This window comes from Crotalus tigris, unplaced genomic scaffold, assembly GCF_016545835.1.
Source record: "Crotalus tigris isolate CLP2741 ecotype Arizona unplaced genomic scaffold, ASM1654583v1 scf7180000019175.708988, whole genome shotgun sequence".
Lineage (NCBI taxonomy): Eukaryota > Metazoa > Chordata > Lepidosauria > Squamata > Viperidae > Crotalus > Crotalus tigris.
Genome location: NW_024097417.1, coordinates 571,982 through 589,001, shown reverse-complemented (window position 1 = coordinate 589,001; position 17,020 = coordinate 571,982). Strand labels below are relative to the sequence as shown.

General features: G+C 40.8%; 1 protein-coding gene across 2 annotated transcripts; it reads right to left on the bottom strand.

Moving 5' to 3' along the window:
• Nucleotides 1–4,621: 4,621 nt before the first annotated feature.
• Nucleotides 4,622–15,048, bottom strand: CTSO (cathepsin O). 2 transcript variants are annotated; one of them, XM_039360893.1, is made up of 8 exons: nt 14,845–15,047; nt 13,993–14,101; nt 13,602–13,741; nt 10,770–10,937; nt 9,927–10,048; nt 7,098–7,261; nt 5,944–6,036; nt 4,622–5,104 (listed from the first exon to the last, which is right to left on the bottom strand). In XM_039360893.1, exons 1-8 carry the CDS (start codon nt 14,983–14,985, stop codon nt 5,070–5,072), a joined length of 972 nt encoding a protein of 323 aa, XP_039216827.1. In that variant the 5' UTR covers nt 14,986–15,047; the 3' UTR covers nt 4,622–5,069. The 2 variants fall into 2 exon arrangements, with proteins under 2 accessions (XP_039216827.1, XP_039216828.1); XM_039360894.1 differs by lacking the exon at nt 5,944–6,036 and having other exon boundaries at nt 14,845–15,048.
• Between the last annotated feature and the right edge of the window lie 1,972 nt (nt 15,049–17,020).

The following is a 17,020-nucleotide window of genomic DNA, read 5'->3' as shown; positions in this document are numbered from 1 at the left end:
ATCAGGAAACACAGAAAAAAAAGCATTTAAGTCCAATAGCAGACTCAATATGCACAAAATTTTCCAAGACCCCAAAATGAAGGGAAAAAAAAAATAGGAAAAAAAATCACTTTAAATTAATTCAGTCCATTTAAGCTTCTTTTCCTCCACACTCACAAACTCTGCCTTCTTAAAGTAGGGAAATCATTTCAAAAATGCTCTTTACAGGCACAAAAAAAGAAAGAAACCCAAGAGAGGGAGAAAAAAAAGTCTCACCCAGCTCAAGCACGGTGGTTCCTGTGCTTAGATGTTCTTCTGACTTCTGGTTGCAGCGGCTAGATGAACGCCCATTTTACTGGCCGTTCTTTCCACCGTTGGCCCAAAGGAGCAATCTCGGTCTCTGGAAGAAGCTGCCGCTTTCCCAAGGATGATGAGGACCTCCTCACCAGTAGCAGCCCCTTCAAGGCGGCTTTTCAACCCAATTAAGGGTCTACTGGCAGCAGAGAATCAGCTGGCAAGGAGAGCCGTCTCCTTGCACAGCTGTGAGTGCCGCGATCCGGAACTGGAAAAAACTTTATGAAGCTACTGATGAAATACGTTTGCAAATAAAAGAATTTACGATGGAAATAAAAAATAGAAATCCTGCTTTGAACTTACAAACTGACTCCCAGACTTTGTCTGAGCACTCTATGGACCAAGAAACAACAGAAGCGGGATTAACTAAAGGTAAAGAAGATTCCATTTTACTTCATACGCAGGCTGATGAGATATCTGTGGAATTAAAAAGGACTGTAATTAAATTACTTAAACCCTAAAATTAACAGAAATGGACAGACAAGCCCAACGAACTGAGAACAATGCTAGCTTGGATAAACAACTATTAGCTACAAAATTGGACATAATTGAGCCGGCCACTCAACAGTTTCAAACGTGGAGATTGGACTTTGTCAAACTTTATTTACAAAGGAGCTAGGTTTCTAAAACAGAAAAGAAGACGTCTCTGTTTGATTCAAAGGACACTACAAGACATAAAAAATGACTTGCTTATTGATATAGTGGTGTTGTTATGGAAACCTGTTTGGCATAAAAGGAAAGCTAGAATAAGATTTAAGAATGTGATTGAAGGTTTTATGTAATGATTTTAAAAGGCTTATTAGATATGGATTGATTTATGGCTTATGACAGTTAAATAAGATGTTAGATTGAATAAAAATTAATTAAAGGTCTGAACTTAATAATAAGGTGTTTGTCTACGTATTAATATGTTTTGGATATAGTAACTTTGAGGAGGTTAAAGAAATGTGATATTGATATTGAGGGATTGATTGTTAGATTATAAAGTATAATAGAAATAGAAAGATATTTTTTTTCCACTTTTTTCTGTTTTGTTCTTTGTTTTTTTTCTTTGCTCTTTTTCTTTTCTAATGTGAACTAATATACTTTTTCTATATATACATTAGAACTGATAGTTACTTTGTAATGGAAGAATAGGGAAAAATAAGAAATGATATTAATAAATGTTCATTGAATATGTTAAGGAAAAAGGTAATGGGGAGACTCCTGAAGTGTTAACTATGTACTTAGATTAGAAATATGGAATATAGTAATTGAAATAAGAAAACTTCATACAGGATCTGGATTTGTGGATCTATTTAGATGAAAGGTTATTGAGGATTGATAGGATTGATCTAGTTCTATTGAAATATATCAGTTTGAATATAATATGTTATTAGAGGGAAAAGAGAGGGGTTTGGTTTTTTTAAAAAAAATAATTTAATCTGAATTTTATGAGTATAACTTTGTTGTGTGGATAATTGATTGCCCTGCCATCACGTTATTTTGTAAGCACTTGTCTGTAAATTGAAAAAACCAATAAAACTTCTTTAAAAAAAAAAGATAAACCAAAAACCCCTTGTATAAATGATCATGAAGCATTTGGTTTATCAATTGCATAAACACAGCCGGGACTCCCTGCAATTCAAAAGGCATCACTTTAAATTGGAAGCTCCCCAAAAGGTAATTGAAGGTGGTTTTCCACTCGTCCCCCTCCTTAATCCGGATCTGATAATAAGCCTTTCTTAAATCCAGCTTGGTAAAAACTTTTCCTTTAGCCAGGTGGTCTATCATGTCTTTCATCAGGGGTAGGGGGTACATATTTTCTATACTGACCATGTTTAACCCTTTAAAATACACCCATAATCTAAGAGATCCATCTTTCTTTTCCTTGAATAGCATGGGAGCAGCCACGTGTGATTTGGCTGGCTCAATGAAACCCTGAGCTAAGTTTTTATCAATGTACTCTCTCAGTTCTTTCATCTCTCTGGGCATTATAGAGTACATCTTTGGTTTTGGGAGCTTGGCACTGGGAAGAATTTCAATAGCACAGTCCGTAGCCTGGTGTGGGGGAGGATGTCACATTCCTTTTCAGTAAATGCTTCCGCCAAATCACAGTACTCAGTGGGGACAAGTTGAATCCCTGGCACTTTTCAGCTACAGTCTTTAGGGTTTCACAGGGCTCCCCTTGAATCTCACTGATGGCCAGTATTTTATCGTCAGCGGCAGAAGGGAGGGGTCCTGTCCCCAGTCTAACTTCCACTTCCCTCTTCCCACCAGATGTTGAAGCCAAATGTCCCACCATTTATGAAGCCACGCTAGTGCCAAAATTACTGCTTCAATCATCTTTGGAACCACCACAAAACGGATGGTTTCCCAATGCTGACCCATTTCCAAATGCACAAGTTCTGTTAGGGTGGCTTGCTCAAACCTCATGGGTAGGGAAAGTACTTTGGCTCAGATGCCCAGTTTGAGTACACTGGGTAGGTTAATTAAGCACCGAGTGCACCCCAAGTCTATTAGGATGTTCAAGCTCATATGGGCCTGTTTTGGGCACTATTAGCCTAGTGAAAATGGCAAAGGAGGGAATGGGCTGACTCACCAAGGGGTCCTCCTCGCTTTCTTCATCACTGTTGTAAAGTGCCGGCATCTGCTGTGGCACAGATTGGGTTTTGGCCTTGAGCTCAGTGGGAGGGGAGGCCTCAATGCTCGGGTCCTGGTATGCCCAGTTTGACTTTCCTCTTCCCCCTCTGGGAGCTTTTTGCAGCTTTGCGGCAGTGACTGGCATGCTACTGGGTTGAGGGTTAGGAGCTGGGCACTCCATGGCATGGTAGCCCATCTGACCACACCAGTAGCACTTGATTGGAGCCCTGGCTGCTGCTTGGAAGATGCGGGTGGCCACAGTGGCTTGGAAATATTGGCCATAAGGGCGTTTCTCCTGGACAGGTGGCAGCTTGGGCTCAGACTTTCTGGGGTGACCCAACTTGATGTCTAGCACCGCCATGCTATACCACTCATGCAATTAGGTTAGGAAAACTCCAAATGTTGCAGGCTTGAAGTAAGTTGCGATCTAGCCCCTGCTTGAAGTAGTTGATCAGTGACCGTTCAGGCCACTGCCCCAGCTGACCAGCAACTCTCCTGAATTCATGAACATACTCATTATTGGGGCAGCCTCTTTGCTTCAGACAGTGGATCTCCTTCTTGGCCAGCAGAGCCTGGGATTCATCTTCAAAATGATCCTTCAGTTGCTCCATGAACAGGTTAATATCGTGCAATTCAGGAGCCCCTTCATCATGCAGGTTGGTCACCCAGTTGGCCGCTTCCCCCTTTAAATTCGTCGCCACAGCATTCACCATCATAGCCCCATCCAGGTAGACATAAGCATAGTGATCTAAATGAGCCCACACCCAGTTTAGGAAGGTTAGCTTCTAGGGGTCCAAATCAAAGGTGGGCTTGATGGGATGCGGTTCGAACCTCAGTGGAGCTGCCTGCACCTATTGCTGGGCTTGGGCAGCTTGCTAATCCTGGGGATATGGTCGAACCACTCTCCGGAATTCCCTTGGCTGGGCTCTGGGACTGGCATCCTGAGGCCATGGCAACGGGCTTGGCTGTGATACGGGACTTGACATCACAGCTGGCTGGGGGATGGGCGAAGCGACATGGGCTCCAGCGGTTGGGTTGGGACTTGGCAGGGGGGAAAGAAATGGGTAGTTCTTGGCATTCCCCCCCCCCAGGGCACCCACTTCCTGGGCAACAGGAATCGTATCCTTTACCTCCAGCCTGCCGAACTTCTCCTTCAGTTGTTCGAGCAGGGGCTGTGGATTGTGGACTGAAACCTCCACTCTTCGGAGTTGCCCATACCATCAACCCCTTTCCTTTCTTGCTATCCACAGATGAAGAATCCTGGGATGGCAACAATAGGAGCTCCTCCCAGTGGTTACAGGAGTGCTCCTGCGCTGAAGGGCAGTCTCGGCTTGATAGAGGTCTGCCAGGATTGTAGCTCCTTCCTGCAGTACCAGTTTCCCACATTGGATTAACCTGGCCTTCAGCCAAGCCCCTGCCAATGATGCCTCCTCAGTGGCTGGAGCGCCAGCTTATGCTCCAACTGCTGGAGTTCCGTTGCAGCTAGCAGTGGTTTCACTCTTCTCCTCCATTTTGAATCTTTGCCGGGTCTTTACCCCTCTCCCAAAAATGAGTGGGTAGGTGGTCGGGGCCAAGCACCCCGAGAAATGAAGTTTTATGAGACTTGGTTTAATGTCATGGTTATGACAGACAGAGATGAATAAAGCAGAACTCCGAGGCTTGCAAATTCCTCAAAAAACATTTTTATTAGTTACAAAGTACTGGCACAGTCAAGAGTGGATACAATTTTCCAAAACAAAGTTAAATGTCCCATCCATAAAAGCTATACAAGCTTTTTATGCAGTGCCCAGTCCCTAGTCTCGGGAACAGCCGATGACCTTGGTTCCCATTCTATGTGGCAACCTAGAATGAGAAGGAAAATGGCTGCAGCCATTGTAGAGTTGACAGTACCACCATGGCTCTAATATGCTAGTAGATCAAACAATAATTAAAAAGGGATAAACAGATAGAAATAGTATAGGCTGTGCAATCAGCAATTAGTTTTGAGGGGCTGGCTGGAAGATTGTTCCCAGATCCAAGGACTACTATTGTCTGAAGATTGGCAACATCCTTTCTTGATAATAAAATTCTTCATTATAAACTAGCGTCTGCAATATTTGCCACAAATCCTTAATTCATACAGATACAGCAGAAACTGAATCAGCAATACCTAGAAAGCAAGAAATGAAGTTACCATTTAAGCTTTAGAGATTAAAAAGTATTTGACGTTTCTCTTATTCTTAACCTAAGTAACTAACAGAATAACAATAAACATCCATAAAACATAAAACACAAACACCTATATCAAAGTAAAGACAATAAAACATTCAAATTAAAACACCTTCAAATACCAATACAACAATTAAAATCAACAGTAATACTCTGATGCAGCCATTAACTAACAACATCAAGTCACTGTACAAGAGTTCTTCCTTGATACTTATAGCAGCACTCTGACAGCTTTGGGCCTCCAGATCTGTATCATTTTCTCTAAGGCCAACACAGTCATGCTAATCTCATGTCTAAGACTATCCCATGGTAATACAGCCATAATAGAACTGCTTCCTGGCTTTTGTCTTATTTACAGAAATAAGGGATTGTTAAGAGCTTTTGCTGTGATATCTCTTCAGCCCCGTCCCTTCATTACACATCCCTGGAATTTTCAGTAGCTTTAAGCATGTAGATGTTTTCAGGGGGACAGCCTTAAATAACAAGAATTACCTTCAAGTAAGTGAATGTATACTAATAATAAGACCAATGTGTAAATAAAAGGGCTTAAAATTGATTGTCTGCAATTTTGTCTCAATTTATCATATAAGGTTTAAGCAGGTATCTTAATCAAGTGTAATTAAGGGTCTAAGCTATATTCAGGAAGGCATTTGAATGGTCTTCAATGTCACATATTAAACAATTTAAGTGTATAAGATACTACTTGAAAATTCAAACAGTTATAGTAGGTGTTGTGTAGGAAATAATTCACATCTAAATCCAAAACAAATCAAAACTTACCGCAAATATTAGAACCCATTTTAACATGAGCATAGCCATTTATTCCCCATGTATGTCCCCAGGAGTTCCGTACAATCCAATAGGGAATGCTACCTGTAAAATGATTTTGTTAAGTATCTAAGTATTTCCCTTTAAAAATAAAAAAGGGAATCTGGTTTCTTAGGAAGCCAAATTGCCATCATGACAGTTTGAAAAAGCACTTGCAACCATTGTAAAACATTGTGCCAACCTCCCTGGTTACATGACCTCATTTTGGGTGCTTGACAACCATTACATATTTACAACTGATTGCCGAATGCCCTGCAATCACATGATTGCCATTTGCAATTTTCTCTGCTGACTTCCCCAGAAAGTCAATAGGGAAGCCAGAAGGGAAAGTTGCAAGTGGAGAGGACCTCGGGTTGAGGCCCATTTCCTCAGCCTGTCAAGGGATTTCCCTTCCCTTCCCCTCAGGAAGTAGAAATCCTCCTGCATACTAGAGAAACAAATAACAAATCTGGCAAAAATACTAGTAAACATAAGCATTCGAAGCCTTTCACTATGCTGGTGTTTACTAGCATTCCCCCCCCCCCCCCCGGAGACTTTCTGGGCTTTCCAGAGAGGAAAATGCTAGCAAATGGCAACATTTTGAAAGGTTTACAAAGCTGGTGTTCACTAGCATTTTCACCAGTTTCTCCTACAATCCTGGAGGAATGGACCTCAAACCTGACAAAAACACTCATGATCCTTCTCCTTGATGGAGCAGGGAGAAGGCACAGCCTTATGCACTTAATGACCACAATTGGGAGAGCCAGGTTTGTGTCATTGTGTAGTCACATGGCATTTCACTTAACAATCACTTTGCTAAAGACTGCTCTTTCAGGTCCAATTGCAGTTGTAAATGGAGGATTGCCTTTATGAACAAACACAGTGTAGATGTCTACATCAAAGTACAGGCTTTATAATTATAAAAACTGGAGCAATGAAATTAATCTGAGAAATTAAGCTTATAATATCATCTCAAGAATAATAACATCAATTTGTTATATGGATTATACATATGCATATTGATACAGCCAAGAAACATATGTAAATCCTTCTCATAAATAAATAAATAGCAAACATAAACTATTTTGCATTGAAATAAATAACAAAATAAACAAATGAAAGTTTACCTGTTCTATCAAAACCAGTTACAACCACAGCATGATTTTGTTCCCCACTAGAACAATGATGTTGTATGATACCACAAAGATAATCTTGCCAGCTAAGGGCATCTACAACTACTGACAAAGGACCCCATTTAATCAGCATCTTCATCATTTCATCTTCATGTTTGCTACAAGACACAGACATAATAATACACACTCAGAATGCAATAATCAAAACATCACTCTGCAATAAAACAGTTCTCATCAACCTGTATCAAGAAGCTGGCCATTCCTGTGTCTATTCAGAAACTGGAGTAACTTGTGCCAGTGAAATTATATTAGGAAAAATTAACTATCACTGCACCAATAATTAAATATAAATGTTATTCAAATGAAGCAACGAACTTGGAAAATGTATAATTGTCTCCATAACTTTAATTCAAATTTAGTAAAACCTTAAAGTGAGTGTCCATTAAAGGCAAATATTTGTTAAATGAAAATTTAAATAATGTATGAAAAATTACCTAATTTGAAAACATGCAATGTTTATATACAATTTATATCAATATGTATACAATATATAAATGCTTTATGTAACTTGATTAATTAAATAGGCTTTTCCATTATTTCTTAAAGTTAGAAGTCAGTTACTGGTCCATAGACTTCCAGTCTGTGAACCAGCACCGGACCGCAGCATACCAGAAACCGGGCCATGCAAACAAGCGAAGCCCCATCCTCTGGATGTAGGCAGCATGCGAAATTATGCCCTCTCTGGTCCAGGGAAAAATCTCTCTCCATGGAACCAGTCCCTCGTGCCCAAAAGGTCAGGGGCTGTTGGTTTACTGCATCCAAAGTCTGCTGAATTGGGTGGGAGAGGAGCAAGGGGGCATTTTGTTAAATCAAGGCATTTTGTAAACACATACTTAATAGAGTTTAGTTCCCAGTGCCAGTACCAATCCCAATCTATCCGTGGTTTTACCTGTCAGTTGAGCCCAAAATTTCTGTTGCTAAGTGAGACAGTTGATGAGTTTTGCCCCTTTTTATGACCTTTCTTGCCACAGTTGTTAAGTGAACCATTGATGTTGTTAAATTAGTAACATGGTTAAGTGAACCTGGCTTCCCCATTGACTTTGCTTGTCTGAAGGTCGTGAAGTGATCACATGACTCCAGAACACTGCAACTGTCATAAATACATGTCACTTGCCAAGCATCTGAATTCTGATCATGTAACTATGGTTGTAAATGTGAAAAACAGTCATGAATCATTTTTTCATTTCTGTTGTAACTTTGAACAGTTACTAACCAAACTGTTGTAAGTTGAAGACTACCTGTAGTTGCAAAAAAGAGGAACCAAATGTTTAGATCTGATTTTTCTGTGGTTCTTGGGGAGTATCTTTCCTTGCCTAAACAGAATTGCTTGCTAATATATGTATCTAGAACTATTTAGTCTCTAAAGAGAAATTTATTTGGCGTACAATTTCTCACACAATTAGGAATTGTACCAAAGCCTGTTATTTTATGTATTACAATATTCCAAATACTTTAACTCTGTCTGCTTGCATTATTCTTTTTTAAAATTGTCAAACATATATTAGCTGTAGAATAAAGGCAATGATTTTTAAATACATTTATCAATTTGTGTTACAATAGGCATTTTTCAAAGTTGTAATGATGTTAATTAGCTACTAAAATGGTCAGTTCTAGTAATATTTTAATAAACTCTTAACATTTAAATGTGAATTGAAAATATGCATTTGAAATATTTTAAAATATACTGGTTTGAACAAGCAAAAAAAATGATTACTTTTCATTTAAGTACTGGCATTAGTGAATATTACTTAATTATTTATACAGATTTATGAATAAATAAATATTGGTTTTCAACTATTTGCAAACATTTGAGATTTTCTTTTTTATTCTGAATGTTCTTGTGGAGGTATATAACCCCAAACAGCTTTGTTGTTTTCAGTATCACTAATTATTCTGGCAACATGGGAAAAGAGTCAGTAGGCTGCAAACAGTACCTCATCCTTTTTATGGATAACTGGGTAAATGTATAACATGTATCTGTTTCCTTACAAATTGACCTGATATTTTCCTGTATTAAAAGCCATTCTACTTTGTCATCAGTAATTTCCTACATTAAAAGCAGAAAAGTATTATGTTTTTTCTCCTAAGTATGATGGATAGAATTTATTGTGTCTGGAGAATCAAGGAATTTATTTAAAATTCTAAAAAAGGATAGAATGGGACAGAATCCAAGCTACTATTAAATTTATCGAGAATTGGGAAGTAGCCTTCTATCATTTCAAGAATATCTATTAAGTTTTTACTATGTTGATGATAACCACTCATTGTTAAGCTGATTATACCTTTTACAATAGTCATAGAGTGAATCACTATGGTCATTAAAGAAACCACATGGATTTTATATTTATTTTTTTGCCATTTTCTAAAACATCAAAGAAGTTGCAAAACATGATCACACAACTGTGAGACACTGCAACTAATGATAAATATGAGCTGGCTGCCAAGCATCATTGTGACTGCAGGCGATGTGACTGCAGGCGATAGATGTGCAGTCATAACTTCAAGGAAAGGTCTTTTTTAAGACCGGAAGTCTGACATAACTTCAGCTGCTTGTTAAGCAGCTAATCATTAAGCAAGAACTATCTGTATTTATACTGTTCAATATATCAATTCCCTATTGCAAGAGAACCAATTTTTTAACATGACTCCAACTGTCCCTCATCATACAGATCAGATGAAATTGTAACATCTGGAAGGCCAATGCTTCTCTATCTTAAGCCAGTCAAGAAAAAAAAACACATAAAAATATTCATTAAGTATTACCTTAGATCATATGCAACATAATCTGTTATTGAGATTCCAAAATCAGAATATTTGAAGTAATGGCACAATCCAGTATGAGCTTTAAACAGATACTTTGGATCTCTCACCAGTTTCACATGTGTCTTCGGGGGAAAAAAAATCAATGATTCATGATTAAATATCAATATATTTATGCATCTCAAAACAAGAGGGCCAAGACAATATTGCAATCAAACAAGCATGAAATTCCTTTTTTTTTTTGTATTGCATACTATGAAGAGAAAGAGATCAGGAATCCAGAACTGTTCTTAATTCCTATTTCTAGAGGGTTTGGTGGAAAATATTTAAAGAATTTATGTAATTTATTTATTTATTTATGAGACTTATATACCGCTTTAAGTGCAAGCATTCTCTAAGCGGTGTACACCAGTAAGCAATGTATATATATATATATATATATATATATATATATATATATATATATATATATATATATATGTATATTTTACATTGCCCCTAACAATCTGGGTCCTCATTTTACCTACCTCAGAACGATGGAAGGCTGAGTCAGCCGGTGAGATTTGAACCGCTGACCTGCTGAACACAGTCAGCTAAAGTGGCCTGCAGTACTGCACTCTAACTGCTGCGCCACCTCGGCAGTCACCTTCCTAATGCCCAAGGAATATGGTCAATATAGCCATTTCAAGCCAATCCACTAGTTTGAAAAATCAATGTAGTGGTGGAGGGAATTTTTGGATTAGTATGACATCGAGTTCAACCAAAGCTATTTTTTAAAATAATTCTAAGAATTGTGTTCTCTTCACAAACACTGTTCACTTACCAATAGAGATTTTAAAGAAATACCTGATTTAGCCAACTCAGTGCACTAATAGTTGAACCACCATTGCAACCATAATTATTGTACGAACAGTCAATGACCTGCTGTACACTGAGTTCTTCCAGAGTGTTTCTTTTAATTGCATAAGCAGATTCTATTCCACTGACAATACTGAAAGCCCAGCAGGCACCACACTGAAAAGAAAAAAAATTGCATGGGTATTATTCTTTGAGTAACAGTTTAAGAAAGCATATTTACTATACATATTATGTCACCCCACTGCACTATTTATGGTTTTTTTATTTATAATATTTTTCTGATAACATATAGTATTCAATCTATTTTGAAAAAAAAACCCTTTTGGTTCCTTTCAGGAGAAGTGAACAGATATCAGTTGTTGTTTTTTAAGTGCAGACGTTTTTTCTATGCACTTTCAGACTGTTAAAATATAATAAAAAAACTTAGTTTCTAGTTAGGCATAGAGTTTACTCAAGTCACTTAGAGCTAATCATGATCTCTCACAGGGGTGTCCAACGTAATTTCATTGAGGGCCACATAAGCATTATGGTTGCCCTCAAAGGGCCAGTAGTGGTGTTGCCCCGACTAGGCGGGTATGGCTGTGTGGGCATGGCCAGTTTGACGTTGCTCACTGGGTGTGGCTGACTTGGCACAGCTGGGTCGGGATGAAACAAATCGCACTGGCTAACTTGACATGGAGACAATTCGATGCCCCACAAGCTCCTTGCCTGCCCAAACTGCTGGCAGCCAAGTGGGTGTGTGCATGTGCACATGCGCATGCGCGCACACACACACACACACACACACTGCATTCCAAGTTTGGGGACTTTGATCCACAGTGGAAGGAGAGGGCCTTCTCCCCAAGCACAGGCATGATTGGCAGTTTGTAAGCTCAGATGTGGATAAAAGTCTCCAAGCCTGGAATGGTGTGTGTATGTGTGCATGTGCACAGCATGCCAAAAGAGACATTCTTCTCCCAATTGCAGACATCGTTGGTGTTTCCCTGTCTAGTGTCCCTCCCAGCAAAACAGGAAGTGGAGGATGACACTTTTGCATGTGGGAAGCATGGACGAGAAAGTTTTCAGGAAGCAATTTCCTCCAAGTCCAATTTCTGCCTTGACAGATCTCTGAAGAGCAAGAAGAGGAGGCAGAGGAGCAGCACTCCCTGGTCCTGCACAAGGGAGGCTGACCCTTCTCAATTATGTGTGGTAAGGATGCTGGCTTGTTAGGGCATCCTTCCCTCACATAGCTCCCTCACCACCCCCTCCTCCTCTCCAGAGATCTGTCAAGGCAGAGGTTGGACTTGGAAGAAACTATTTCCTGCAAACCTTTTCCTCCATTCTTCCACACACACAGCAGTGTCATTGTCCACCGCTTATGGAAGGGCCAAGCAGTGGCTGGAAGGGGGATCCAGGATTAGTGACAAAGCCTACTCCACCAGAGGAGCCTTGCTCTCCCTCTCAGGCCACATAGAGGATCCCTGGACAGTGGTACGGGCTGCCTGGAGCCCTCGAGCTTCTGGGGCACAAGGATCCCACAGCCCAGCCCAGCCTGGCTTCCCCAAGGGGGTGCCTGGCTGTGCTTACCTCCTCCTCCTCAAGGCTGCTGCTGCTGGGCTCACTCTCCTTGGCCAGGTTGCTCATTGCGGGTGTGGGAGGGCAAAGTATGTGGGTCAGATGGAGGCCCACTCCAACTCCGTGCAAGGAGACATGACTTTGTAACCAGAACATCCTCAGTATAGGATGGGATACCACCAGGAGAGGCCAGGAGGAAGGAGCAAGAGGATGGTGAAAGGGCAGCAGGGCTGCTGGTGGTCAAGTGCTAAGGCAAAACTTTCCTTAGACCCTCCCTTCCTCTCATTTCAATCTCTTCCCTTCCTTCTCTTTCTTCATTCCTTCCTCCCTGCCTCCCTTGTTCTCATTCCCATCTCCTTCTTTCCTTCCACCCTCCTTCTCTCCCTCTGTGTCCAGGAAGGGACAAGAAGAGAGGGAGAGGTTGGTAGTACTGTCAGTGGTCGTATAGCCAGTGGCTGTGGCTTTCCCACACGGGGATGGAGATGGTCTCGGTGAAAGGGAAGCCCTCGCAGATTGCGAGGCTGAGCTGGCGAGAGGGCCATGAAAGCGCTTGTAGTGGGTGTGGCACTGATCAACAACTTCGTGGCAGCCATCAGGGTCGGAACGTGGTCAGCCTTAGATTTGAACCCTGGGGGCGCCCTGGAGACAGCAAGGGGCCATCCTGCCATCTCAGCCCCACCTCCCTGGCGCACTCCACAGGCTGACTGCATTCTGAGCATTTCCGCTTCACCTGGGATGCCAGCCCCAGCACACTCACCACTTCCTGTGCATGCACACAAGGAGAGGGGCCAAGGCAGTGGGGGCAGCCCCTTGCTATCTCTAAATGGCCTCGCAGATCTAAGGCTGACTGCGTTTTGGCCTGGATGGCTGCCATGAAGTTGTAGATCAGTGTTGGGCTGGGCTGGGGCCAAGGAGGTCGGGGGCGGTCCCTTGCTATCTCCAAGACCACCCTGCCGGCCAGATCTAACCATATTGCGGGTCAGATGTGGCCCACGGACCTTGTGTTTGACATGTCTGATCTCTCATCTATGTCACGGAATGAGAGAAATATACTGCCTTTAGCTGCCAAACATGAATTAAGAAAAAGCTGCACCATGCAAATCTAAGACAGAAGGTATTACAACACTAACACAAAAAGAATGCAGAAATATCTTTGCCTATAAATAATACCACCTCTAATTACAGTGTAAGGCTGCCATAGAATTAAAATATGTATGTCCAAAACTAGTACATTGAGATTAAATAAAAAAGAAATAGAGAGTTTACCTCTCTTTGATTTCTCACTTCTGTAACAACATTCTTGTCCCTCCAGTCAAACTTTGCTGGCAAGGGGGAGTCTGTTCCTTGTAATGTAACTTGTTGAACATATCTGGGAACTTTAGAAGGTCTACTTTGTAGGTAAATAGCTTTAAAATAAAAACAATTTATTTTGGCTTTATCACAGCTACATCAGCACAAGTATCTTGCTTTGAAAGTAAACACTTATATATTTTAATTAATACTAATATCTTTTTTGTAGCAGTAATCCAGCATATATGGAATAGTGTACAATGCACTCTCTGTCTTTTTGAAGCTTCTTAAGGATAATATCAAATCCTCAGAATACATTCATCCAGGTACCACTGGTAAAGAGTACACTTGGTAATATGTTCTGTACCTTTAAATTCTTCAGGCGATAAGTGAGAAAACTGATTTACTCCGTACAAAGCAGTAATATTGTCACTGAATGATAATGAATTCCAATGCTTAATTCTCTTAATACTTTCCTGAAAAAATAGACCACATATATAATTACAACCAAACAATTTTCAAAGAGCTACACTGAAGCCGTTCAACACACATCTGCTTTCTGCCAACTACAGACTTAAGTGAACAAGGATTTCAGCACTTGTGAAAATGGTTGATTTTTCACTATGTGACCTGTTTTGAGAATGAATATACTTTGTATTTCAAACCAACTACTTTCTTCAGTTCTTCGTAATCCAGGTCTCCTGCATAGTTTTTCCAATTTTTCATTAATTAAAAAATTAACTGATTTTTTTTAAAAATGAAAAATTGGAAAAACTATGCAGGAGAGGTTGAATTGTGAGCCACCCAGAGAGCTTCTAATTAATAGCTCAGTGGGCGACTCACAATAAAACCTGCTGGTAGAGAAAAAAAAATAGCCATCTCGTACTAATTCTATTTTAATATAACTACCGTCCTTTCCTAATCCCCGTTATTTAAATGGCAACCTCTTTGGAAACAGGGTCGCTGGTTTTGCAGTCCTGTATAAAAGAGATCTTCAATCTAAGTGAATCGGGCAAAGGGAAGAGGGCGTTCGGCCCCGAAGCTTAAAGAGTAACACTGCAAACTGGGGATGGGTAGGTCGGAGCATAAAGCGGGGGAAAAAACAGGCGAGGAAGCCGAAAAGCGGAGCCTGCCAACTGAGCCTGCGCACGAAAAAGGGATTGTGGGTAGGTTTCTCGCAACTGGGGTTCAAGGAGCCTTTGTGTCCTTCGGTACCTACTCGCAAGGCGGTTTCTTTCTTCCACTCTCTGCTTCTGGGATTGCGAGAGAGGAGGGAGAGGTTTGCCAGTGTAAATTCGGAGCGGGAGCCATACCCAAGAAAGGGAAGCAGGATTAAGAGTGCGCACGGCCGCAGAATCATGAGAGCGCGCAGCGGCTTTAAACCGCTCTTGGCGTCGGATTTCCCTTTCGCTTTGCTGGCCCCTCCTCCTCCCCCACTTAGCGTTGGGCGAAGGTCCGGGAAGGTTTTGTCCGGTTTGGCGGGAGCACTCCTTTGTAATTAATCGCTTTTGTTGCTTGAATATTTGCAAAGAGTACAAAGGTGCCAAAAGATAACGAACAAATAAAAGGGCAGATGCATCCTACAGTACATACATACGCATATATAAACAAACCATTAAACCTTTGCCAGGTATTAATCATCTTTCCTTTTAAAAAGCATGTTTAATGCTGTGGGAAGTAAGCCCACCCCAGAAAGAAATATTTTGGGGAATATTAAAAGGCAGAATATTATATTTCCCCAAAGGATTTTAAAGGCAGAAACAACCCCCCCCCCCCCAGTCTCTCTGCCCCAAATAAAAAATAGGTCTGCAGAAATGCAGATGTGATAATCTTGTCAGAAAGATGGGAATTAGGAAGTTGGGATTAGAAAGAAAGATCCCTAGAATGAACAATCCCTCACATCAAAAAATCTAACAGTCATTAGCCACAGCCCCAAGGAAGTAGGATATGACCTTTGGGACATAAACCCACCACCATCAGAGTACCAGAAAGGCACACTCAGACTCAGGTCAAAGTTCATGCCAAAGGAACAACTCCAAACAAAAGCCCAAGAAGGTATAAAAATCCACTCTCTACTACATGTGGTCTCTCTCTCTCTCTTTTTTTTAATAGCCAGCTTTCTGTCTGGGTCTCCTCCCCAATAAACTACAACCTTCTTTCTAAAGCAGTTGCCATGTTGTTTATTCCCGGCTTGGACTGAACCCTGATGAATATTTTTCTTTCAACAATGCCTTCTAGTCAGTGTGGACTCCTGGTGATATCTGACTAGTCACTGCAGTTTTTTCGGCAAATTATTTTGGAAGTAGCCTGCCATTGCCTGCTTCCTAGGGCTCAGAGAAAATAACTTGTGTCTACCAGTATGTTTGTATGCGTGTTTTGCTACTGCAATACTCACTTGGTTTGCATTTAGCTTGTGATTCTGATCCTGAAGACTTACTACTTTTTCTAAGTAGTAGTTTCTTATCCATGATAGAAGTAAAAGAAAGGTCTTCAAAATTTAATATTGAAAGAAAAATTTAAAATTGAATTTGCTGTAGTGGAAATTTTTTGAGTAGAGAAGCTATTGAGGGAAGTTAGCCCAGAGAAAGAAATATTAAAAAGGGCAGAAAAATATATTTTTCCTCAAAAGGACTTTTTAAAACCAAACCTGGCCCCAAATCTATCTCTCTGCCCCAAGCAAGACTTTAGCCCTGTACAAATGCAGATGTAAAACCATCAGAAAGTTGAAGCCAGAGCCATCAAGAAGACAAAAGAGAAAATCTGCATACCCCACCCAAACTCTAGGAGTCAGCCCGATCACCTGGGAAGCAGGATATGATAATAGAATTAAACCACAGATAGCAAGGTCTAGACAAACACTCAGAAACAGCCTCAAGGTTCATGCCACAGGAACAGGAAACTATTCCAAACAAGGCTAGAGGGGGTATAAAAGCCTACTGCCCCATGTGCTCAGCCCTTCTCTCTCCTCTGCACTTTCCTGAAGAACCATCTTTCTGCAATAAACTGTAACCTTCTTCCCAAAGCAGTCGCCATGTTTGCTTATTTATTCCCGGCTTGGATGAACCAGGATGAAGACTTTACTTCTAACAATTTGGCACCCCGAGATGGGACTCCAAGCTGACCTCTTCAATGGACTGAGACTGGTAAGCCCCATCTTGCCGGCAGCAGGCCCCCTTGTGTCTGTGGATGGGTGTCAGAATCCAATTATATTTCATCTTTAAATTATCAAATATAGAAACTCCCAATTCTGCCTTCTCTGGATTCTGCCATAAGAGGGAGAGAAGGGGGAGAACAAAGGGGCTTTATGGCCCTCACTTCCTTCTTTACACTTCAAAGAGCTGAATGCTGAATGTGTGTTTATTGTACCCTCGAAGCGTTAACATACCAAAGGAGGG